Source organism: Eumetopias jubatus, unplaced genomic scaffold (genome assembly GCF_037043125.1).
Source record: "Eumetopias jubatus isolate StellerSeaLion01/CBP00866 unplaced genomic scaffold, mEumJub1_p1.0 scaffold_2, whole genome shotgun sequence".
Taxonomy (NCBI): Eukaryota; Metazoa; Chordata; class Mammalia; order Carnivora; family Otariidae; genus Eumetopias; species Eumetopias jubatus.
The window spans coordinates 6,817,899-6,845,394 of record NW_028274808.1 but is presented as its reverse complement, the minus strand read 5'-3'; the positions used below and the strand labels follow the sequence as shown (position 1 = coordinate 6,845,394).

Here is a 27,496-nt window from a genome sequence, read left to right as displayed (position 1 = left end):
CGGTATTCCACAGTATGGAAGTTTATTTATCCCTTTACCCTATGAGGGACATTTGTGTTGTTGTCAGGTTTTGGCGATTATAAGCAAAGTTGCTACAAATATTCATGATATTCATATGCAGGTTTTTTGTGTGAGCGTGAGCTTTCATTTCTCTAGGGCAATCACCTGGCAGCAGGGTTGCTGAGTGACATGGTGAGTATACATTTAACATCACATGAAATTTCTCAACTATTTTTTGGAATGGCTGTACCACCTTCCACCCTCACCAGTGGTGTATGGTGCTCTGCATCTTTTCTAGAGGATTGTCGATGGACTTTGTAATTTAGCCATTCTGTTAAATATGTGGTGGTATCTCATTGTGGTTGTGAATTTCTCTAACGATGTTGAGCATCTTTTCATCTGCATATCTTTGGTAGAGTGTTCAAAAAAATGCTTTTGGCTATTTTTTGTTTGGGTTGTTTCTGATTTTTGAGTTTTGAGAGTTCTTTATATATTTTGTATTTAAGTCTTTTGTCAGATGAGATGTGCAAATGTTTTCTACTGGCTTCCTTAGAATGTTCTTCACAGAGTATAAGATTTTACACTTGATGAAGTGTCATTTATCGTTTTTCCTCTTATACATCATGCTTTACATGTTGTACCTAAGAACTCTAGGAACACCGGGGTGGCTCAGTCGGTTAAGCATCTGCCTTCAGCTCAGGTCAGGATCTCGGGGTCCTGGGATCGACCTCTGCACTAGGCTCTGTGCTCCACAGGGAGTCTGCTTCTCCCTCTCCCACTGCCCCTCCCCCGATCATGTTCTCTCTCTCTCTCTCTCTCTCTCTCAAATAAATAAAATTTAAAAAAAAGAACTCTCCACCTAAACCTGGGTCATATCCTATGTTTTAAGCATTTTATATTCCACATTTTAGTCTGATCCATTCTGAGGTAATCTTTGTATATGGTGTGAGGCACAGGTCCAGTTTTGGTCTGCAGGTGTCCAGCACCTTTTACTGAAAAGACTTACTTTCCTTCACTTAATTGCCTTTGGTTCTTGGTCAAAAACCACTGGGCCATATTTGTGGGTCTATTTCTGAACTCTCCATTCTGTTTCATTATCTGTCTTCCCAGACACTGAATTGCCTTGATTACAGAGGCTTTAAAGGATTAAAAAGGAGGCCTTAAAAATCAGATCATGTTAGTCCTCCAACTTTGTTCTTCTCTTTCAAAATTGTTTTAACCATGCTAGTTCCTCTCTCTCTCCCTCTCTTTCTACATATATGTGTGTGTGTATACATATATGTATGTATGCATGTATGTCTATATGTCTATATGTATGTGTATGTGTATGTATATAGCTTAGAATATACATATATCTGTATATTTATATACATATCTACATATACATGAATATGTATATAGTTTAGAATCAGCTTATCTGTATCTTCAAAAAACTCTCCTGAGATTTTAATCGGGAATGTATTGAATCTATAGATTGTTTTAGGGAGGAGTGACATTTTAACTATACTGAGTCTTCTAATCCACGAACACAGTATGTCTCTCCATTTATTAGTTCTTTAATTTTTTTAACCAGTATTTTATAGTTTTCAGCATACAGATCCTGCACATATTTTTATGTCAGATTTACACTTGAGTATTTCAATGTCAACCCTGTATTACTACATCCTTGTATCTTGGCAATTTGTTCTAAGAGCTTTTTTGTAGATTTCTTGTGATTGTCTACATGGACAATCATGGTGTCTATGAATAGAAACAATACCATTTCTTCCTCTCTAACCTAAATGTCTTTTATTTCATTTTCCTACCTTATTGCAGTTGTACTTCATTCATTCACTCATGTGACCAAGTGGCCCAGGTTCTGCCTGAGCACTGGAAGTTCACTAAATAACATGTTTCACTTCCTGCCTTTCTCGTGTGTAGTGGTTAATCCCACATATAGTTACCATATGCTAAATTTGCATCTGGCTCTGCTTCTATGTATGATTAGTGGGAGAATATTGGCAGTACACCGAGCAGAAACACGGAGGCATCAAGGGAGTTGGTCTTTACACATGGCAACAGTAAATACTGATTCTCATGTCTGACCTCTCTGCTCAAAGTCCCAGAAGAATAGATTGGGTACAGAATCAAGCACAGATGTATATCCTCATAAAAGATAAAGAACGTTTTTTCCTCTGAGACATGAGGGAAGGAAGAACTGACTGATAAAGACACAGAAACACTGTGAATTGGAGAAAAGGAAGACAGCATATTCATTCATGGAAGCTGAAGGTATAAATGACATTTCTTACAAATAAATGGGGATCAGTACAAATATATAATTAGGTAAGGTAGTCCCCAGTTGCCACCAATGCAAATAGTACTTTTCGGGGGGAATTTCAAACTTTTCCACTTCATGACTTTAAGCACTAATGTCACAAACATCTTATACCAGAGCGCTGCGGGGTTAAATCGTGACACAGGAAAAAGACCACAGCAGTTCTTAAAAATACATCTGTAGTTTGTTTGTGTATTATAATTCTACTGGTTTAAATTAACACAGTATTAATATAATACATTCTTAGGGGGAAGAGGAAGGAGGGTAGATATGTAGCATATTCAATATAGCAACACAAGTAAGAAATGACAGTACTCTCATCAGATAGCAATGCTTTGGAGGGACCATAGGTTGAGGATCAAAGTAAAAATAGAAAGAGTAACAAACAATCTCAATTACTATGAATAATGAAAACAATGATTTTTTTAAAAAAAACTACCTTTAATGCACAGAAATAAGGGCAAGTAGTGTTACAGATAGATATGTGTAAGATAAAACATATCCAAATGGGATTAAATGAACATGTTTCATCCTAAGTAAATCCATCTGTAAAAACAATCACTGAATTCTTTTGGCTTTTTAAACCATCACTAACATAGGTCACATTATTTCTTGGTCAAACACAGAAGAAAGTTCATTTGACTGTGAGAACACGCATTTTGTGTTTTCATTCCAAGCCTGTTCTTATCTTATTTCTGCCAGTGGCTGAGGTCTGTATCCAGAAGGCCACCCTTCTGCTTTTGGTCCTCACCACACTCCCGTTCCCAAGGGATCGGCAGTGAGTGGCTGGACGTGCTGGGCCAAAGGGAGACGAGTTCAAGGAGAGAACAGGACGGGGTTCTCTGCTCACAGGGACGTGTGCAAATTCACACGAATGCGAATCTAGTGATCTAGTGTCACCGCCTCAGAATGACCACATCTATAGAAACACCTTCTGTTTTCATATATGTACTTGCAACATCTGCTTACGCAGTGGCTTACCCATTCATAAGAGAGAATCCAGCAGCCACGCGCGATTCCCAGCAGCACGTTCAGGGTGCGCAGAGGATTCCCGGCAAGCACATGAGTAGTAGTGTCACACACTTCCCGGGCAAATGAAAAGCCCTTCAATTTATGCACCACCTGGATGATGATGTTCTGCTTCCTGTTAAATAGGAGGAGAAAAAATCAACAAAATGACTATGTTTCCTGCATATGAACATCAAGGTGATTACACTGAATAATTAAAAAAAAAAACAACTAGAAAGCTAAAAATCTCCGTTGATCTCAGCTATGGAGCTCACATTTTAATTTCTTTACAATCAATGGCGTAAAATTTGGGTAAATAAAAAAACTTCAGTTCTCAGCTCCAACTATTTTAATGGCTGACGAAGCTGCCCCAGGCTTAAGTGGCTTCGCCAGGTGCCCATGGGTGGGAACACAGCAAGCAATCAGAAATGGCCCTGGCTCTTCCCACCACCGTTACTTCTCAGATCTGAACCAACCTGCACACAGTCAGGACCAAGCTTATCACTTGCTTATTTTATTTGAAATATAACATTTATTTGAATTCACACATACAGTTTATTCTAGTAAGAGGGGGAAAAGGGCCCTGTTCATTACATTATCAGATCAAACCTAAGGGCAAATTTGGCAGAGGCTCCTTATTTCTGCAAAGCCCACCATCGTTTGTCTTCTGGTCTGTCATTCCATTAGTGCCTTAAGTACCTTTTAAGAAATATACATTCTTCCCAATTTTCTCAACAAATTGCTCACCATTTTTCCTCTCTTCCCTTTACAATCACCTTACTAAAAAGCCCTTGGCTCTGACACATTGCCTTTCCCTCTCCCTCCCAGCAAGTTTGGGAAATCCCCCATGAAATACAAAGGGCATGGAGGGCTTTCTAAGCCACACTATGACATACACAATGAGTTAAGAGATAAATTTCTCTCCTCTCCAAAAATTATTATGAAGAGAAAGAGGCTGTTCTTGCCCCTGTGTCGACCACCTCTAAAAATGCCCCATGGACTTCACAGTCCTTCCTAGTTTTATCTCTACCATCTTGGGCATGTCAATCTCAAGACCTGTTTCTTTACAACTGAAATGAAAGGGCAGTACTGTATCACACTTTAAATTCTTAGAGATCCCTAGGGCAAAAAAAGACAACTGGGGCAAGACCTGGGCCCTATCACCACTTCAACCAGAGAGTCTGTGCTTATTGGGGTGATGGAAAATACCAAATTTGGGGGAAACATAAAGAAAACAAAAGCATAAGGAAGTGAAAAACTCTAAACCATAACGCTCCCCAGAACCCTGCATTTCCACATATCAGTGATTTTCCTTATTCCAAGTCTGGCAGCTTCCTGCTATTTGTTGGATGTGTTAATCAACAACAGGTGTCTCATTGAGACACAGCTAATCAATGTGGCATCGGAACGTCTAGGTCTTGTTCTTAACTTCAGACAAGAAGTATATGTTGGGGGTGGGGAGAGAAAAATAAAAAGAGAATATGGTTTAAATAAAAAGTTTGATTTTTAAAACTTGGATAGAGAAAATAACTATTTACTAATGTGTTTTAGATTGGGGGCAAAAATATGGATTTTAAAAAAATATCACACCCACCATCCTCAATTTTCCCTTCCATATTAGACGATTTAGAATGTTCAGTAAATTTTGTAAGAGATTAACAAAAATTGTGAGCGTGCTCCTTTTTCACTAGCTAATGTAGGGTGTTTGAAGCATCAGTCCTTTCGACTTCATATGCCATGGGTAGGAAAAGGATCCTACGACAGAAAGTATTATAAGCATGCACTTTTTTGCAGGCTATTTTTCACTGAAATGTCCCAATGTTTTGACGAATGCCTTAAAACCTTACAATGTATGATTGATACTAAAAACAAAACAAAACAAAAAAAACATGCTTTTCCCCTTTAAACAGGAACTCAAAAATCTGTTACAAAGAATATGGTGCTGTATTTTTGTTGGATGTGCTATATATTGTGTTAAATGTTTAAGGAAGATGATAAGAGCATGCCAGCAAGCTATTAACTCTTTCCCAAATGTGTAGATAGAGGGTTTACTAAGAGTTGTAGAGAGCTTCCCAGCAAAGCGTTTAAGAACTTTGAGGGATTCAGCTAGTGATGCTCCATTTATTGAACTTCCATGGTGTATAAGTGGTGGACACACAGAGACAGTAAATACGAAGCAAGCAAGAGGAACAGCGAACTACAATACCTCTTAATGCTATGTAAACAACTCAAAAAGTCTTCAGTGCTAAACTGCTCATAGTCTTTTAACCACCTTTTTTTATTGCCAATGTTCTTCTAATTCCAACATCAATTTTATAGAGTAAAAGCAACATAGTGCAAAGCTACGAACTGCCTTAAAAGCGCAGCATCACAGTGTATATGAAAGAAAAATCTAAAATTTTACGTTGAGTAGAAAGTTATCAAAACAATGAGTACTTACTCAGATGGCATGCTTGTCATGACTAATGTTCTTGTTGGCTAGAGATTTCAAAAGAGAAGGAACAAAAAACAGTCAGAAGTATAAAAAACATTTTTTCCCACAGAAATTAACTTTAATACATTTTTTGAAAAGTTACATCACTTAAAAAATAAACATTTAAGCATATATCAAAGTAAAAAAACTTTAAATTCCTGGAAAAAAAAAAAAAAAACAGCCCGAGAGATACAAACTCAGATACTATCCCCAAACAAATCCAAAATAATTCCAGAACATGAGGTAGAGGAGTGTTGGGGGGGGGGGGAGGGGACAAAAAAAAGCTTCCCTCCAGAAGTCTATTCTCCTAGTTAGCTAGCAGACCTCTAAATGTGCCATTCTGCTTAGGGACTTGCGAGGAAGAAGAGGGTAATAAGGCATTTTTTGCAGGCTGAAGAGACATTTTTCTAAGGTTTCTAGGCGACTCTAGCCCTGCTTCAGTCACACATACACAATACTACTCGTGCTCCTGGTGCCTGGGTCCCTCAGATGCTTTAACCTCTTGCACACAGAAGCTCAGATAATGGGACTGCTTCTTCATGGGTTAGCATCTGCTATTAATTGGAACTATAAAGTTTCTTTTTTTTTTTAAATAAGTTTTTAAATACCTTTTTTACTTATATAGGTACATGTTGATGGCATAAAAACATATATATTAAATGCTTTGGAAATATATCATTAGAAATACAAATTCCCTTATAATTCTACCAGCCAGAAAAGACTATTGTTTAATAATTTGGTATATATTCTGCCAAATGTTCTTTCCATGGGAGTGTGTGTATATATATAATTAAAATAAAATGGACTCACATTATCCATACATTTTTGTAACTGAGATGATACACTGAATGCAACCAACTGTGTAGCCTAACCATGAACTAACCATCACACACTTATTGTGTCTTGAAGGGCCATGTGAATAAATGAGAAGGAACAAAAGGCATTCAAAGGACCCTATGTGGACATGCACGGTGGAGTAGAAGGGGCCTGTGTACTGTACGGGTATATTTGGGGAAAGTAGAGGAATGAGAATGAAGAGATAATATGAATCAAAAAGATACTCAAAGGAAGAACTCAAAGAAGTGTAAGATGTGCTAACTCAGGATGATCGCTGACCTCTTTGTCAGTTGTCCCTCCAGAATAGTCTATTGTTAGCTCTCATCTGTTTTGGATACAAAGCGAACAACTGCAGCATAGCTTTGTGGGCTCAGTCCGTGGAGACAAGACCTTTATGTAGGAGTCTCTAATCACCAAGGGAGATTCTGGAGGAACCTAATCACGATCTTCAATGTTATCCTTGAATGAAAGCTATGCACGGAGATTCCGGGGGAACCTATCACGATCTTCGATGTTATCCTTGAATGAAAGCTATGCAGGGAGATTCTGGGGGAACCTAATCACCATCTTCAATGTTTTCCTTGAATGAAAGCTATGCAGGGAGATTCTGGGGGAACCTAATCACCATCTTCAATGCTTTCCTTGAACGAAAGTTATGCAGGGAGATTCTGGGGGAACCTAATCACGATCTTCAATGTTATTCTTGAATGAAAGCTATGCAGTGAAGTGACCAGCCCCAAATAAAGTCCAAGAGGCGCTCCTTCCACGACATCTACAAAAGATGCCAGTGGAGTGTAATCTGGGGAAAGTAACCCACGGAAGGAAGGGGAAGGGAAAAGGAAATCTCCTGACTTCTCCAATGCTAGGCTACCTCTCCATGGCTTTGCCCTTCTTTACCTGCACCCCCTCTCCAGGTGATCTTTCACACAGCCTCATGGCTTTACAAATCAGCCCACATGCTCACAATCCCCAATTTCATATCAATAGCACAGACCTATTTCCTGATACCCAGACCTATTTCCTGATACCCAGACTACTGACTACATCAAGGAGGGCCATCTGGAGGTCTAATAAGGGTCTTGAATTCAACATGTCCAAAACTGAGATACTATTCCAGTCAGGCAATGAGGCAAGAAAAATAAAATAAAAGACACCCAAATTGGAAAAGAAGTAAAGCTGTCTCTACTCATAAATGAGATGATCTTATATACAGAAAACTCTAGAGAACCCAGAAGAACTGTTAGAACTCATAAATGAATCCAGCAAAGTCACAGGATACAAAAATCAGTGTACAAAAATCAGTTGTATTTCTATACATGAATAATGATCAGAAAAGGAAATTAAGAAATAATTTCATTTATATTAGTGTCCAAAAGAATAAAATACTTGGGAATAAAGTTAATAAAAGAGACACAAAACACCATACACTGAAAATTAAAAAAAAAAAAATTGGTGAAAGAAATTTGAAAGGACCTAAATACATGGAAAGACATCCTGTGTTTATGCACTGGAAAACTTAATATTATAAGATGACAAGACTGTCTAAAGCACTTTTAATGCAATCTCTATCAAAATCCCAATGGTGAGTTTTGTAGAAATGGAAAAACACATCCCAAAATTCATCTGGAATTCCAACAAAACTCAAAATAGCCAAAATAATCTGGAAAAGGAAACACAAAGCTGGTCTGACACTTCCCAATTACAAAACTTACTACAAAACTACTGTATGGTATTGGCATAAGAACAGATATGAACACAGATAACATAAGAACAGATATAAATACAGAGCCGAAAGCCCAGAAATAAATTTTCACATCTAAGGTCAACTGATTTTTGACCAGGGTGGGTGCCCAGACCATTCGTGTGTAAAGAATAGTCTCTTCAACAAATGGTGCTGGGAGAACAAGATAGCCACAGACAAAAACAATGTTGGACCTCTACTTTACACCACATACAAAAATTTACTCAAAGTGGATCAAAGACCTCAATTTAAGAGCTAAAGCTATATAACTCTCAGAAGAAAACATAAGGGAAAATCTTCATGACCCTGGATTTGGCAATAGTTCCTTAAATAGGGCACCAAAAGCACAGGCAAAAAGAAAAATAAATAAATAAATTGGGGTGCATCAAAATTAAAAACTTCTATGCATCAAAAAATACTATCAAGAGAATGAAAAGGATAATCCACAGAATAGAAGAAAATATCTGCCAATCATATATGTGAGAAGGGTTTAATATCCAGAATACATAAAGAACTCCTACAACTCAACAACAACAAAAAGACAAACAACTCATTCTAAAAATGGGCAGGGGTGCTTGGGTGACTCAGTCCGTTAAGCATTCGACTCTTGATTTTGACTCCGGTCGTGATCTCAGGGTCCTGGGATTGAGCCTCATATCAGGCTCTGCACTCAGCGTAGAGTCTGCTTGGGATTTTCTCCCTCTCCCTCTCCCTCTCTAAGCCCCTCTTGCTCTCTCCCTTTCTCTCTAAAATAAGTAAATAAATCTTCTTTAAAAATGGGCAAATAACTTGAATAGACATTTCTTCCAAAGAAGAAAAGCAAACAGACAATGAGCACATGAAAAGATGTTCAACATCACTAAATAGGGAAATCCAAAACAAAACCTCAATGAGATACCCCTTCATGCCTGGTAGGTTGGCTACAATAAAAAATGTGAAAAATGACAAGTGTTGATTTTTAAGTATGATGCCGCTATTGCGGAAAACAGTTTGGTGGTTCCTCAAAAAGTTAAACCCAGAATTACCATACAGTCAAAACACTTACTCCAAGGTATTTACCAAAAAGGATTGAAAACAGGGACTCAGATACTTGTGTGAGAATTGTCATCACAGCATTATTAACAAGAGCCAAAGGGTGGAAACTGCCTACGTGCCCAACAATAGATGAATGGATATGATTAATCTGCCGTTTACATGCAATACAATATTATTATTCAGCCATAAAAAGTAATGAGGCTCTAATACTATATGACAACATGGATGACTCTGAAAACAGCGTGCTAAGTGAAAAAAGCCTGACATACAAGACAAATATTGCATGATTCTACTTATATAAAATATCTAGAATAGGTAAATTCCCAGAGGCAGAAAATAGAACAGACTCCCAGGGGCCAGGGGTGGGGTGGGAGATGGGGAGTTGTTGCTTAAGGAGTTCCAAGTTTTATTCTGGAGTGAAGAAAATGTTTTGGAAAGAGATAGTGGCGATGATTGCATGACAGTGAACACTGACACTGAACCGTACACTTAAAAAATTGTTAAAATGGCAAATGCTATGTTGTATGTATTTTATCACAATAAAACCATTACACTACCAATCTTCTCTCCTAAACCCACTCCTTCCACAGCCTTACTGGTTTAGTGGCTAATTCCACTCCTGCTCAGGTCAAAAGCATTTTCATCATCATTCTCTTCATTATTTTCTCGTACCTCACATCCGATCCATCAACTCATCCTATCAACTCAACCTTGCAGATGTATCTAGAATCTGACCACTTCTCATCAACTCCACTTGTGATATGTCAGCATCTCACGTGGGTCACTGTCAAAGCCACTTAAATCATCTCCCTACTAAAATCCCAAAGACTTCAGTCAATGCTCAACACACAGCCACGGCCACACTGTGGAAACACGTGTTAGATTGAGTCACTAATTCTCACAGAACCTCTGGTGGCTTCGTGTCTCATTCTTCATATATATGAACATATGAATATAATTAATCTATTACTATCACTCAAAAAGAGAAAAATCATATAAAATCAATAACCCCTGGTAAGTCTGAGTAGAGGAAGTTCAAACAGTTAAGCCAACCAGAAGCTTGACAGCCCAGGGACATCTCCCCTAGGCTGAGGGAGAGAAACGGTTGTATATAAGGAAACTCAACCCCCAAAATAAAAGTCTAAAAAAAGAAAAAATATAAAGAAGGCCAAACAAACAATCTGACATGTAGATATTGGATAAGGAATCTAGAAGATGAAAGGTTCACTGACACGGCCCAGCCCCAGAACCTACGAGAGACAAGCTCTCCCTAGAGTCCCATGCTAATGAGTGCCATGATAGAGAGCACACATTCAGACTGGTGTGACAAATATTCCTGAAATACAGTGATGAGAGAAAAGTAGCAATGTTGTTATTAAGAGTAAGCATATTTACTTATCTGTTCTCATTAATTACACATTAGAAAATATATGCAATAGAATTCCCTCGATTAATCAAGGAAGCTCCTTATACAATGACATGGATTGGTATCTGCAAGTTACTTAAAAATGAATAACAAAATATGATGGTTGATGGAGGGAGAAATAGATACATGATAAAGTAAATATTTAAAAGAGTTATTGTAGAATCAAGGCTGGAGGATAAAATTGTGAAATATTTTGAAATGGAACAAAAGATTACTGGCCGTCTCCATGGGACACCTGTGAGTTGTTCAGCACACACACCCTTCAGGGTTATCTGCTTCTATGGGGTTTATGCCTTTGGTTGTCTTTGAGTTACTTTACAACTCTATTAGCTGTTGAAAATTGATAGGAATGCAAATTATTCTTGTCTACAGAAATGCAAAATCTGTCCAGTGGACTTGCAAGTGACTTCCCTCTCAGAGCGGTGACAAAGCCATGTCTGCACTCCTGATGGTCCATTAACACACGTCTCCTCTGTGGGTTCTCCTTTGAAAAGGACAAAACAACTTCGCATTCTCATCATTAATTAATGAGTTAAATAAAATCTTTAACACACACTCATTTTCTATTAGTGAGAAAGTTATGATGTATCTTTTTTTAAAAATTATTTTTTAACAGTTAGGAAGATTTTCTACCAAGTTGCCCAACAGGTTCATCTGCTAAAGATTAGCTGCTTCTGTCAGACAGAGAATGTTCCACAGTCGGCTTGAGCCCAGGACGGTCTATTATTGGCTCCCAGAGCTGAATGCCAAGTGGCAACAGAACTTTGCTGGTTCTGTTTCTCTAATTTTAATTTTCCTCTCCACTTGTTTTGTTTTGTTCCATTAATGGACGAATGCCTCCATTAGTGGAGGCAATGCTCAGGAATTTGGTTTTATGGTCTGACTATTTGGTGTTCTAAATAAATTAATTAATGGGCTATAGAGATTTATTCTTTTTTGGTAAGAGACCATAGAGGACTGGGTTTATTAGCCTTTTTTTTTTCTCCTTTTTTCTGCTTATTTGCCCATTTTAGAGCTAAAATCAATTAAGACATTCATGCCCACAAGGAAGGAGAATAGCTCCTTGAAATCTGGACTGGTTTTAGTATTTCAGTCTTTATTCTTGACCAGTGACTGAAATTATAACTAACTCAGAAATGTTTTAAGAATTCAAATTCACATAGTTAATGTGTTTGGAAATTACTATTAGTTTAATAATTTTGGCTTAATGAAAATAGTTATATCTTTATCTGAATCTCCATGTTAACTATAACATAAACATACTTTTTAGTCTACTTGAGTTTATTTTTCCTAGACTTAGACAGGTTTACTGATCAAATAAAATAAGATTACTCCTGTATAATGTTAAAGATTTTTTTAAAAATATAAACTTGTAACAAATCATTATTCTAACAAACTTTTTATATCAATACTAATTGTGTTTTGTAACATGTTAGTGTGAAGATAATTTCCAGGATCTTTAGTGTTAAATTAAACAAGGAAGCCACTAGACTAAGGTGGCTCTAAAGCCTTAGCAGCCTACATAAGCAAACCAAACCAGCACCTGTAGACCCCTTAAGGTTAAGCAATCAAAACCAATGAACAGCCAGTCACAAAGAGCCAACTAAGCTTTCCCAGATAAGGCAACTGCTTAAGATATAGCCCATCAAATAATTTCCTTGCTTGATTCCATCTCTTCTCTGTAAGTCTTTCCCCTAGCTCATGGCCTTGGAGCATCCCTAACCATTTCCATTTGTCAGTGCCTGATTCAAATCAAATTTTGCTCAAATAAACTCTTAAAATTTTTATTTTTATTATTTTTTAAAGATTTTATTTATTTATTTGAGAGAGACAGAGACAGTGAGAGAGAGAGCACAAGCAGAGAAGAAAGGGAGAAGCAGACTCCCCGCTAAGCAGGGAGCCCATCGCGGGGCTTGATCCCAGGACTCTGAGATCATGACCTGAGCGGAAGGCAGACACTTAAACGACTGAGCCACCCAGGCGTTCCCCCCTCCCTTAAAATCTGTAATATGCATATGAAACAAAATCGCTATGTTGAACAGATATATGCCCATATTCACTGCAGCATTATTTAAAATCAATACGACATGCAAACAGCCTAAATGTCCATTGGCAGATAAACAGATAAAGAAAAAGTGGGATATATACATAATGGACTATTATGCAACCATAAAAAGGAAGGAAATTCTGTCATTTGTGACAACCTGGATGGACCTTGAAGGCATTATGCTACGTGAAAGTCAGAGAAAGACAAATACTGCGTGACCTAATTTATATGTATGTAGAATCCAAAAAGAGAGAACAGATAGATCAGATTTGTGATTACCAGAGGAGGAATTAGGTGAAGGTAGTCAAAAGGTACATACTTCTGATAAATAAGTAATGGGGGTGTAAATTACAACATGATGACTATAGTTAGCTCTGTTGTAAGCTATATTTGAAAGTTCTTAAGAGTAAATCCTTGAAGTTCTCATCACATAGAAAACAACTTCTTTTTTTGTATCCATATGAGATGACGGATGTTAACTAAACTTGCCGTGTAATCACTTCAAAATATACGTAAGTCAAAAAAAAACTTGTAATATACTTCAGTTTATCTTTTAATATTAGGTAACATAAACCTTGGACAGATATTAATTAAGAATTTGTTGGATACAGGGCACTTGGGTGGTGCACCTGGATGAGCGACCAACTCTTAGTTTCAGCTCAGGTCATGATCTCAGGGTCTTGAGATCAAACCCCGTATGGGGCTCTGTGCTCAGCACAGAGTCTGCTGGGGACTTTCTCTCCCTCTCCCTCTGCCCTTCCACCTGCTTTCTCTCTCCCTAAAATAATAAATCTTTTTAAGAAATTGTTGAATAACTTAGTAATTTATTAGAGAATACTGAAACACAGATTACTAAGCAGAGTTTTAATTTTTTCTATATTTTTGCTTATTTTTATATGCCATACAGAAGCTCTATCTTTGGGTCATGTCAGTGAATATGTTCATTTTTGCAACTTTAAAAGGGTGTAAAATAGACACAGGGGTAGACGGTGTAATGGAAGCCTTGCTGGCCTGCTAACATACCTGTGTAAAATGGACATTTACAATTGTTCTCCCCAGTTTTCTGTGAAACAGAATTTAGTAATTTTGGCCAAAAAATATAATTAATATGAATGATTAAGGTTATATTAAAAGTAATACTGACAGAGGAATACAATTGTGCATGAGTCTGTCTTTCAAAACAAAATTGTATTTCTTACAGCAGTGGTTTTCAGGTTCCATGATCTCTGGAGCCCTTTATACTATTGGGACTTTTTGAGGAACCCAAAAAGTCTTTGTTTTTGTAGATTATGGCCATCGATATTTAACATCATAGAAATTAAAACTGAAAAACTTTAAAAATATTTATTGACGCACTTAAAGATAGCAAGAACACAGTGCCTGTTAACAGAAAATAACATCTCCGTGTTACTATTCAGTTGTTGGGACCAAATGAATGCAGCTCTGGGTTCAAGCAAAGTGTCAGTTTGCCACAGGATAAGAAAAGGCGTACTGAAGAAAAAACTTGGAAAGTTCACTTAACTTGCTTTAGTTTATAATACTTGAGTCTGAAGGAAAGATCAAAATGTGTTACAATTTTAGTCAATTGTGCCTGATGCATGGGCTGTTTTTATGGTTCCTGATTATTGCCTACAATGCAAAAGATCAGTCTTAATTTTCCGTATAATCTGCTTAGAAAGCAAAGACTATGTTTTAAAAGAATAATGATCTCTCCTTTATGTTGAATATATGATACCTGTTATTAAGAAAATAAAGTTTCTTGGGCGCCTGGGTGGCTCAGTTGGTTAAGCGACTGCCTTCGGCTCAGGTCATGATCCTGGAGTTCCGGGATCGAGTCCTGCATCGGGCTCCCTGCTCAGCAGGGAGTCTGTTTCTCCCTCTGACCCTTCCTCCTCTCATGTGCTCTCTCTCTCTCTCTCTCTCTCTCTCTCATTCTCTCTCTCAAATAAATAAATAAATAAAATCTTTAAAAAAAAAAAAAAAAGAAAAGAAAGTTTCTTCACTTAGATTACAGTCCATGCTTGTGTTTAAATGTTTTCTCATCCCTGTGATTCTCAGGCACACATGATCCTATCTTAAGGATCTGTGTGGATCTTGTGACTTTTATTTTTGCCTTCTCTAAACTGGATCCTAAATACATATATATTTATAAATAAAACTTGAAGGATATCACTTACACCTAAAACTAGCCTTGAGATTTCTCAAAGAATCCTTGGAAATCACAAAATATGTTTTGCACTTGTAAGAGAACTGTAGGATAATTAGGTTGAATGTGTCACTATTGCCAAGTTCCATGTGAAATCAGAAGGGCCACTCCGCCTGTCTAGGTGAGTATTTAATAGGTACGTTACCAATTATTCAGAATCATAGGTTTCGAGGAAAATCCTTGGTATTGGTTATTGACCTTCTTGTCCACAATGTTTTTTCCTTCAGGGACAACACTGGCCAGATGCTTTCCTAACAGCTGTGTTGACTTTTCTTCTATTGAGGGTGTTCTAGTCCTACTATGCTGCGAGTAGGCAAAGTACACTGTTACAATCTGTTATTAAATTGTTAATTTGGTGAGGGTCTTGCTTCTGTAATTTAAATCAGCATCTTGTAGGCCAGTGGCTTTCAACTGGAGATGCATGTCAGACTTATCTATGATTTTTTTTATAAAAATGTAGATGTCCAGGACCTAATGTGGGCTTACTAAATGTCTTGATATTCTGACATGTTCTTAGTATATTTATTGTGTCTCAGGAACATTATACTACACTCAAGATTTGTTTCCTCCATAAAAATTGGGTTGATCCTCTTGAGAGAGAAACTGAAGGACTCCATTTAAAAAATCTGCTTTTTGGTTCTTTTCCTACTTCTCTTCTTGCTAGGAACTGCACCCCCACATTACACATGCCTCAGAATGCAAATAGGGTATGTCCTCCTTATAAGAGATAAGGAGTGAACGATTCCTCTAGAATAGAAAACATGTAAGAAGGGACCAGGGAAGAACGACGGGAGGAACCATCACATGTGTATCCCAGACCAGCGACCCTACAATGTCGCCACCAGGACCCCTGACTCCAAGGAAGAACTGATTTATGAAGGTCACCTGGGCCCCCGTCTTTGTCCTAACATGTTCCTGAATGCCCGAGAAGACAAGTACACCAGACCACAATCCTCAAGCACAGACAAGACTCTCTCCTTTCTGAGTCTCCCAGACATTTGCTCTGTACCTGTTCTCCAGACCTTCAACAACTCTGTGTTCACATGAACTCAAGCTCCCCCAGGACAGAACTGCATAGGATTAAATGAGGGAAATTCAGTGTGCTTGTGGACTTGGAATTTTGTTGATATTGCTTTAATGTTCTACTTTATGAACACTTCTCTTTCTTCTTAAGCTATCTGTAATTCAGAAGAATACAGTAGACACTGCTTCCGCAAACTGAAATAAAACATTTAAAAATACCTGATTTTCAAAGACTGCCTCAAAATTTGGAATCTTTTACTAAGTCCCTTTGCTTTCCAAGGCAGAACAGATTTTTGTATAGTTTCAGAATATGTTCTGCATCTTACCAGAATATAATTGGAAAACCTGGTTATGAAACCAGGCCTTGCCTAGAATGTCGTATTTGAGAATGATGCTCACTTAAAATCAGGTCCAGCTAGCCTCTCCGAAGGAGCTAAGGCTGGCTCTACTCAGGGAGCCAAGTCCTCCTGGGAAGACGGCCCTGTACCCGGCTTAAAATCCCAGGCTCACAGATGCTGAGGAAGGTCACTTCCGGAACGGGCAAGACACTTAGGATATTCTGAGGACCTCTAGAAGAGAAATCCTCCTAAATCCACGGGTACTGTGGATAAACTTTGGTGGGGAATTGTCAGGCTTGGTATTTAAACTTGGGATAGCCGACAACATAGGGAAACAAAGGCCAATCCAAAATCACTCATGAAAATGCTCAGACATTAATTTTATTTGTTCAATATGGCATGACTCTGGGTTTTACAAGCATCCCCCAGAAAGCCAATAAACACCCTTGCTGCCCCTGTGTAAATACTCAAACAGTAACTGGTTGAGAGCAGCCTGAGTTTGTAATCAAGAATAATCCTTTTTGAGATCATTTGATCACAAAAGGAAAAAAAAAAAAAAAACTTGTGCAGAAACACTGTGTAATAGACTCTGAGACAGAACAAAAGATTACTGGGTGACATAAACCGTGAACTGTTTGAGGACACAACCTTTGAGTTACTGGATTCTGTGGGCTTGACGTTCTTCATTGTCTTGGAGCTGCAGACAACCCTGTCAGTTAGAGAAGGCTGGTACCGCATCGTATCATTTTTGTACGCTGACCTGTTAAATCAGCCTGGTGGGGGTCCCATGGACTTCCCTTCCAGTGCGGAAAAGGCCAGTTTTGCACCTAGAAAGCAAAGGCATTTTGGCATTCATAACGGTCTATCAGTGCCTATACTCACTGGGCTCTCCTTTGAACAACAGCTTTCTGGTTCCTTCCTTAAGACATGAGCTAAATAAGGCTAGTTTTTTATTAGTAAGAAAGTCATGATCGCCGCCCTCTTAAAAAAGTACCTCACTGTACAATTCTTTTACCCTTTCTCTGCTTAAAAATGCTTCTACTACACATTTAAAAATGCAATTCTGGTACGTATCCTTTAATTGGCAAGGCACAGGACCACTAACGCAAAAGCAACTCAAATCAAGGCCCTACAACCACCCTTCGTAAGCAGCAGGCCAGCAGCGTTCAGCACGTTCTGTGGAGTTGAATGAAATTTCTATATATGAAAGTCAATGTATTGTTCAACTTCTAGAAGAGGCTATCACTACTGGAAAATCCACAAAATATAAGAATCAGCTGTGCAAAAGGAATACATAAAATACAAGAAATGCAATCGGCTGCAAGCAGACCCAGAATGAGATCTTTCTGCAGCCCACTTGTCAGTCTCTGCCGTATCTGACAGGGCACTTGGCCTGTCTTTATCTCACGGGTCTCATCTAAGAAAGGAGATACTGAATTACTCCCAGAGGGCTACATGATTAATAATTCTGTTGAAAGTAAATATTAATGCTAGCAGTTTTGTAAATTATAACCTTTACAGTATATAATTTCATGAGAACACAAGCCATTTCTTAACTTAGTCCTTTGTTTATGTAACCTTTGCTGTGTGTCACATGTCACCGATGGTAATAAAGGCAGGGAGAAAATATGGCCACTTTATTCTCTCTAATGATGGTAACCTGATGCTCCTCCAACCCGCACCATTCTCCTCCCGGTGAAATCTGTGTGTAAGGTCATATACAGAGTGTACAAATCTAATGAGAATCAGTAAGCCTTGTTTACCATTATTGGAAAAGACCAAAAAAGACCAGCTAACATTTATTAGAACCAACCATATTCGGTGTTGAAAAATTAAACAGCTCTTTACAACTGAGACCTGGATTTACCCGTCCTGTAAGATGCGTCCCTATTCTATTAAAAGTTGATTCTCCACAACAATGTTGAACTTCACCTGTGCCCTCTGCCCCAGATCATAGAGCACAAGTTAAAAAAGCTTCCCACACTTTGTGTTCTGACAAAAGTGTAACTGAAAGGACCACCCTTCTCTCTCATGCTGCAAGATAGGACTGTTAAAACCACAGACGCACATGGCATCACTGGAGCCTGGCCAGGTCACCAAACCACGTTAATCCCTAACCTAAGTGCAGTTTCAACCTCCCCCAGAAATGCAGTTTTAACCATTAGTCAGGAGTTTTCTAATCAGGATCAGTGAGGTAATCTGCCACAGGAGCCCCCTCAATCCCCCACCGGAAGGTGAGGTCATGTGCATAAGACCCCCTGCCCTTCCCATTAAGGGAAGGTGATCTTGCCTGAAACAATCCTTTCTTTTCTTATGCTAATAACTTCTTTGCCCTAGACTCCTTCCTATAAAAACTTTCCATTTTGTACAACTCCCAGGTGGCTTCCCTCTTCCTGCTAGATGCCATGCTGCTGGATTCATGAAAGCCCATCAGATCTTCAAATTCACTCAGCTGAATTTTGTTTTTTAACAGGATGCACGGCCACCCTTCCTCAGTGACTCAAGTAAGACCATCTCCATCCTCATCACAATTACCCTAAGACTTGCTAATGACACCCTAGTCTACCTGCCTCTGTAAAGCCCTGGGCCCCTTCCTATTCTTTGAGACATTCCTCACTGATGAAGATAGCCCCTACAACAACAGTCTGCATACAAAAATCTTAATTGTCTTGTGCATTTTGTTTTTCATAGTTTTGGTGTGTGGCTCAGATGGGATTGTTCCTGCTTCTTCATGGTCCCTGGGCACCATTCCTGACTGGTGATATATGGGCCCAACATTGAGTCCAGCTCCTGATTCTGTGCTCCAAACTCTTGTCTACTAATACCATGGCAAGAAGTTGATTTTGATTCTTTTTGAGTATTTACTTGATTTCTGGTGCCAGCTTCGTTTGGTTTTATGATCTGACCATTCGGTTAGATCTGTAAAGGGGATGATGGTTTATAGAGATCTTTTCTTTGTTGTGTGGAAAATGATAAAGAATCTGCCTTTTTAGTTTTTTCTGTTTATTTTTCTACTTTGAGCTCGAGACTGTTAAGTATTTCATGCCACCAAGTAGATATCCAGACTGAGTTTTGTATTGCCATGTTTATGCTTGAGCCACAAGTAAAATTCTAAAATTGAAATTACAAACTCTGTGCCTCTATGCATATATGCCTGCAATTCACACCTCTGAAATAAGCACATCATGAGATCTTACCAAATGAGATTGTAGAATTTCTTAAAGAAGTTTTATTGTAACTGGCTTAGAAAGAAGGACCTATAAATTGAATATTCCTAAAATCCCCAGGAATTAAGGAAAGTGAACTCCCAGTATTTTCAACATTCAAAAAAAAAAAAAAAACCAATTCTCATAGAAACCGAAATATTTTAAAAAATTCAAGTTCACATATTTTGGTAAATCTCTGGCAAGTGAGATTAGCTGAATATTTTTGGTTTATTAAAAACACCTATCTCTTCTCTGAGTTATCAGATATAAGTATAATAAAATAGTACATTTTTATTCTTCCTGTATATGTTCTTCCTAATCTTACACAGGCTTACTGATTGAATAAGCATGACTTCTACTTAATGTTTAAGATTATGAAAAATGTAAATTTGTATTTAACTAAATTGAATCATTTTTTGACAAATTTTACTTTAACAGCAACTGTGTTTTACATTATGAAATCTTTAAGATAATTTCCAAGATATTTAGGTAACTTAAAACCTTCATCTAATGCTAAACTGAATTAATTAATGGATATTCATTAATCACTGCTTAGTAAGACAGAATACAGAAATTCTAACTAAGCATATACTGAGTAGCAATACTTAATACAACTGTGCACATACTTCTATTTTTCAAGAACAAGAACAGCTCTATCCTGAAGGGGCAGGTTTTTAGTTTCTGAACCAACTGCACTCTTCCAGCTTGTCAAAACCCCAAAAAGCTTTCTTTATGGGTTTTTAATAACTATCAACATAGGTCCACTTGGGGATAGCCAACCATAAACCCACTGCATGTTAATATCTTACTAATATTATGAAATTATTTCTGACCCTGCAGAACCCCTGAGATTGGTCCTAAAGTGTCAGACTGTTTGAGAACACGAAAGGGCATCATAAAAGACAAAACGTGGAATGAACTTTGTCTTGGTTTATAATGTTTGAGTTTGAAAATCTACAACATGTGCAAAAACCTTAGCAAAGTATTGACAGGTTCATTTCCTTGGTTTACTGCTGACTGCTTTCATCTAAAATCTAAAGTGTCATTCATTCATTCATTCATTTTTCTGTGTAACTTGTTTAGACAACAAAGGTTCTGTGTTTTACCAGAATAATCTCCTATGGTTTATGTTGACTTTACTGCTTCCTCGACTATTTAAGAAATCTAGTCATTTAAGAAACAGGTAAGGCATTTTAAAGCTGTATTATCTCTATGTTTACTTGTAAAATCTTTTCTTGTCACTTTGATTAAGGAAATAATCAAGTATTGTTTCTAAGTAACCTATGACCCTCTCTTAAGTGCTCGAAATTTCCTGACAACTTTTGATATTTTGCCGTCCCACATTCAGATCCTTAAAGCTGTCTTTGAGATTTCCCAGAGATACCTGGAAAATCACAAAGATTTTTTTCTTACACCGTATGAAAAGAGAGATGTTAGAAATAATTAGGTCAATGTGATTATGTTACTACTGATGAATTGTATGGGAAGAGTTATCAAATCAGAAACCACAGTCATCCGCAAGCTAAATTTGTGTGAGTAAAATGTTATTAACACACAGATACTTAGGTCCTACTCTAGACTCATAGAATCTCTTGATTTCACAATCTTGATATAGTCTTAGTCTACTCTGAGTACATGTTTAGGATATACATGTATATTATATCCAGGGTTATTTTGTTATACCTGAAGACTTTTTTCTATATAGATTATGTTCTTCCATTTTTATAATTACGTGTAATATGCACTTTTCTTTGAAAACAGTGCTAATGATTATGCTTCTAGATGTTGACTCTAGCATTTCTGGTTTGTCTTCGTACTACAACAATGTTCCCCATCAGCTGCATTATTCCACTCTCGTCAGACCTCTCACTTTTGAGAGTTATCAAGAGTTATCAGTAATACATTGGCCACAGCCATCTAGAACCTTTGTCACCTACAGGTCCTTATTTCACTGTGATGCTTCCTGACCAGCATTTGCAATCACCTATTGGCATCATTTAAACAATGCTGAGACCCCACCTGGGGATTCGGTCAGGGTTTCCAGAATTCTAGTGGAGAAGCAGATTGGCTCATGAGACTACTAACCCAAGATCAAGCAAAGTGAGAATTAATTACATAGGCCTAAATGAACTACTGAGGAAGGGTTGTGGCTTTTATTTGGAATATTCTAATGTTCTATTTTCTGAACATAAGGAAGTCCTTGCTCTTCTTATGTTGTATCTTAAAACAATTTGGTCTATAGATGAAGCTTTTACAAAAACAAAGGACATATTTAGAAATGGTATCTGAGTCTCCCCGCCCAACCCCTCCAGAATTTGGAAACTCAATATTATTTAGTGTTCTTGCTTTCAGGGCAATATAATTATTTGCCTAGGTTCAAAAAGAATCTGTCTTCCTTGTTACCAGGGCATAACTGAAAAAACTGGTGAAGTAACCATGGCCTTGGCTGCAAGATCATATTTGAGAATAACGTTCACTTAATCAACAACAACCAGACCCTTTCAAGGAACTAAGGCAGACTTTATGGCACCAATGCTTGCCCAAGCCCTCTTGGGAAAACAAGCCTAGTACCTGGCTACCAGGGTTCCCAACTTATAGATGAATAAGAAAGACCGCTCTGTAGGGGCCCAAGAACTGGAGGATATGCTGGGGACCTCAGCAGTAAAGAATTTATGCAAATGTGTAGATACTGAAGGTGAAATCTGACAACAAGCTCTTGGCTTGGCTTCCTAGTCCCAACAGGCTTTTAAATGTACAATCTAAGATTCCTTATGAAAACTTCCTGCAAACTATTCTTGCTACACCTATGTAAATAAATCTAATGAAACCAGTCTTATTTTGTGATCATAAATAATCTCTCTTTGATTATTAGAGGAGGGACTATGGGAAAAAAAATTGTGTCTCTGTGGGAAACTATGCATTGTTTACACTACACCATTCCAGGATATCAGATCCTGGCCATGTTCACTGTCTGAGTTATTTTGCACCTCTTTGTACGCTGCAGGGAACTGACAGATGTGAAAACTCCCATTTTCTCTGGTAGAGATTCACTTGACTTCCTTCTCCCCTACAGAAAAACCAGTTTCCATCCCTACTTGCATATTGGCTCCATTCCTGTTGCCTTGCCCAAAATATCAATCCCTACCAAATTTCCAATTCATCTGGCTTCCAAAAATATCTGGCCACAACTTCTCAAACTCATGTTCCAAATTTTTCCCCACCTGATTTGGCATCACCAAGAACTAGCACCTGACTGCCCCGATCTGTGTCTGGACTCTAGTGACCTTGAAACTGACCCTTCTGTCCAGGTTTGAAGAAACCCCGAGCACTGAAGCCTGTGTGACCACACATGAGCAAGATCCTCTCTGTACAGGCCACAAAAAAGTGTGGCACAAGGCTCAGGTTACGTATGCCTTTAAGGACAGGTAACCACACCTGGCTCGAGACCGTCAAGACAATAAGCCATGCTGTAAAACTGAAAGATGATCCTCCACCAACCTCTGGGACCCACCGGACTGGTTACCTTCAGGGCTCAGCTCCTGACTCTAGACTAGAATATAACCTTCTATATAAATTTCTGCCATTCCTTTTCATTTTAGGGATCCTTAGTTTAAGATGCCTGATCTCCAGAGCGCTAGAACAACTGACCTTTGCCATCACCTCTCAACAGATAGAACCAACACCAGCAAGCACCTCAGGAGACTCATTTTTAGACCCTAGTTTGCCTCCAAGGTTATAATTGCCTCTCAGTTGTTCAGGGAGGGATGATATTCACTTTGAACAGATGGTAACACCAGCAACATGAACGTCAAGCTCTGAGCTCCTGGAAAACAGGGCTGGTCCTCCCCCTGTGTTTGAAGAAAAGGCTAACCCAAAGGGCCACTTTGCTCCCCAAAAATCCAAGAAAAGAGCCATCACCACCTTTTTCCTTCATGACTCAGATAAGACTGTCTTCATCCTTATTCTCGGTTCCCAAAGACTCCCTAATGACTCCCTTGCTTACCTGACTACGAAACCCCAGCTTTTGCCTTTGGTCTGAGCACTCCTCATTAAGCAATGATCTCCGTATTATAACACTCTGAATAAAATCATCTCCCTAACTGCCTAGTACATGTTGTCTTTCATTATCTTCTAAACACTTTTTTTTTTTTTTTTAAACTCACGGAAACAGAGTTTTGATAAAGGTTACGGTTACTCAAGGAGCAATAATCTCATTAGATCTACTTCAGTTTTAATTTCAAATGTCAAGTTTACCCTCTTTGGTCAGTTTTGAATAAAAAGTGATGAAAAGATGAGAAATCCTTGAATAATAAATGGAAGCAGAATCATCCAATTCCTAAGAAAGAATAATATAAGATACTAAATACTCATTTAATCTTTAAATACTAAATGAGCCAGAACAATTTATCAAGTACAAAACCAGAGGCTAGGGATACGAGAAAAAAAGAATCCTGCTCCGGAGGGGGAATATCTAAAGAAAAATGTGACCAAGCTAAGACTTTGAGAAGGAAAAGGAGTTTGGCAGATAGGGTAGGACAGATATCCTAGACAGGATGAACAAACAACGCAAAAAAATATTCGTGAAATTAGTGGGTCCATGGAGAATCTGAGAGTCATTTGTACAGATTCAACAACATGTCAGTCATGAGTTCAATTTATAAAAAACTTCCTTAAGACAGCAAAGAGGACACATTTCGGGGAGAATTGTGAAAAGATAGGACATAAGGTCAAAAGATATAATAATAAGGTGTTGCGAAAAAAAAACAAAACAGCCTGGATGAGAGAGGGTGGAGGTCATGGGTTTAATTGCATTCATCAGACATGAGAATAAACATGAGCGTAAAGCATGTATCTTAACATTCTAGTTATAAGTGTGAAGATCTCAGCAACGAGAAAAAGTATGATAAAATTATATGGACAGACTGAAGAAAAGTTGAAATCTTTATCTTATTATTTGCGATATATTAATATACAACTAAACTTTCCCACTCTTCCGCTACTCACACATTCAAGGGTATCAACTATAGAATGCCTATTACAGAGAGAGAAAAAACAACTGTAGGGCTCTGTTCCTTAAAAAGGAAAAGCACTTGTCCAAATACAGCTACACAGCACCAAAGAGGAATCAAAGCAAACACTGAAAGGCAATCCTGTGAAATAATCTACTGAACAGTGAGAAAAAAAATAACAAATATAAAACACTGCATTTTAATTTCAGCAAAAGCATTTTCTGCAAGTTCTAAAGCAGTGAGTGGTGGAAGAAAATACAAGTATTTAGGAAACAGTCTGATGGGTTTTGTTTTAGTATTATCAAGGGTAGCTCAAATTAAACAAACGTACCCATTTTACTAATGACAAAAACACTTTTAAAAAGTTAAACATTCTCTGAAACGGGTTTTGGGTTTAGGTGCCATTTCATAAGTAAACAGTGAAACATCTCCTAAAAAGGGAGTGAAATGAAATAATCAGCACATTTGCCAAGATTATCGATTCTGTATACTAGTAATATAGCTCACATACCTACAAGGGCACTACCGGAATCAGATGTTTACATGAACCTTTAATATAGCAAAAATAAAAAAGAGCAAATCAAATATGACAAGAGATAAATTCCGGAAAATGTCCTCAAATTGCTTCCTGAGGATATTCTATTCTCTAAATCCCTAGAAGCTGCATCATTTAAAGTGTCTTAAGAAAGACTCACTCTGGATCCAAGAAAATGCAGGTTTCTTAAATACGAAGCTCTCTAGATGCATGCTTTGTACTGCTGACAACCTTTTTTTAATCTGATGATAAATTCTATGGTCCAATGCTGGGTTCACTGCAGAAAAATGGGGCAAAAAATCTTTAATTTTCTTTTATTAATCTTTTCATAACTTAACTATCCTCCCTTATATCTTTTTTCCTTATTTGAAATTTGTTTTACATTCGGAGGATCACAGAGACTTCATATTTCTAAAAAATATAATCCCTTTCTAAATACTCTCAAATAACACAATAATAGTGATTAGTAATGCACCAGTATCAACTCTGAATACTTACATATTGGAAAAGATTAATTTTTATAGTAAAAAAATAAACAAGCATAGAGAAAATGTACAACCAAGGTATTCATCGATACCCAATTTGTTATAAAAAAAAAAAAGTAATACACACGCATCACCTCACTTATTGGGATGCTTTATATCCAGCAAACTTAATATCGAAAACTAAAACCCCCTTTGAGTCCACATATATACACATCACCTGGCTCCGGCAGGCAGTGACGCTCTAAACACAATGAGGACACTGTTCCTGAGTGAATGTGTCCCCAAACTCCATACGGAGAAACTCTTTCCCCCAATGTGATGGCATTTGGAGGTGGGGCCTTAGGGAGGCAAGGAGGTCATGAGGGTGGAGCCCTCATGTGTGGGCACGAATCCCACACATTGGGATTCGTGTGTGGGCAAGAGTCCCCAGGGAGCAACCCTGCCCCTTGGGCCATGTGAGGACACAGGGGACGAACCAGGAAGCGGGTCCTCACCAGACACCGAATCTGCTGGACCTTGATCCCGGCCTTCAAGCCTGCAGAACTGTGAGAAATAAATGTCTGTTGTTTACACGGCACCCAGTCTAGGGTGTTCTGTTACAACAGACCCCACGGATGAAGATGCCGAATGCCAGACCTTGTGTTTACACAATCCGTTCTCCACTCAACAGAGAAACGGGACCAGGGCAGGGAAAGCAAATATGAGAGTAGAACACCTTCATATTCTAGAAAAAGAAGTAGTACTTAAAGAAGAACGGAACGTGTTGGAAGGACAGCTCGCAGGGGCTCTCTCGCTGGCTAAATCTGGGACAAAACACACCACCTACCAATTGAGAGTCTGGGAGTCCACACGGTATGTGGTGGGAGAAGGGGATGTAATGGACATAAAGGAGGGCAGGGGGGTGCAGGGCTGGTCCCGGTCGCGTGCTGCCACCTGCACACAGTCCCTGGGCTTCGGAGCCTGAACCCTTTGGTGTGACCTTGGAAAGAAACTTGCTCAAATCACTTTAAGTCTCAGTGAAAGGCAGAAGCTCCTTTCACAAACCACTCCAAATACAGCCCTAAACCGACCAAATCTGGCCTTTAGGAAGCAAATGGGAACAATCTGGGGGAACACAGGCAAATCCATGGGATTTCCAGGCTAGAGCTATTAGTCAGAATCACACACATGCCTCTACCCTTGACCCACAGGGGTCACACCACAGACTGCAGCCCTCCTCAACTGTCTCTGATTCCTAGTGTCCCAGGAATTGTGTGGCATTTTGTCAAACCCTCACCCAAAAAACTGGAATGACACAGTAAAAAAAAAAAAGAAAGTTAAAGAAAAAAGCCACAACCTAATCAATGTTGGGAAAGATCTCAGTGCCTTTTATTAACCGAGCAGAATTAGATTATAACGAATGGATTTATTTAAAAGTAAAAAGTGGAAGACTTTTTTTTTTTTTAATTTGAGAGAGAGAGAGAATGAGAGAGAGAGCATGAGATGGGGGAGGGTCAGAGGGAGAAGCAGGCTCCCCGCTGAGCAGGGAGCCTGATGTGGGACTTGATCCCGGGACCCTGGGATCATGACCTGAGCCAAAGGCAGTCGCCTAACCAACTGAGCCACCCAGATGCCCAGAAGACGTTTATGCAGAAAAATAAAACCGCTTACCTTCAAAAAAAAAAAAAAGTTTTCAAAATTGAAAATCACTGATAATGAAACCAGATTAAGAACTGCTCCAGACCGAGCCACTGCTGTTTGACAGCCATTCTATTTTCTATTCTGTCCTTTCACAGACTCATCACTGATACATTAACTAAATCTTAACTCA

General features: G+C 38.4%; 1 protein-coding gene across 2 annotated transcripts in view; it reads right to left on the bottom strand.

The window, feature by feature from the left end:
- The window catches only part of MCPH1 (microcephalin 1), a 249,919-nt gene that overhangs the window by 149,579 nt on the left and 72,844 nt on the right, over window positions 1–27,496 (bottom strand). For both annotated transcript variants that reach the window (XM_028099833.2, XM_028099835.2), the window contains 2 exons: window positions 5,766–5,803; window positions 3,299–3,461 (listed from right to left, as the gene is read on the bottom strand). In XM_028099833.2, coding sequence (XP_027955634.2) covers window positions 3,299–3,461; window positions 5,766–5,803 — 201 coding nt within the window. The remainder of the gene's footprint in view (window positions 1–3,298; window positions 3,462–5,765; window positions 5,804–27,496) is intronic.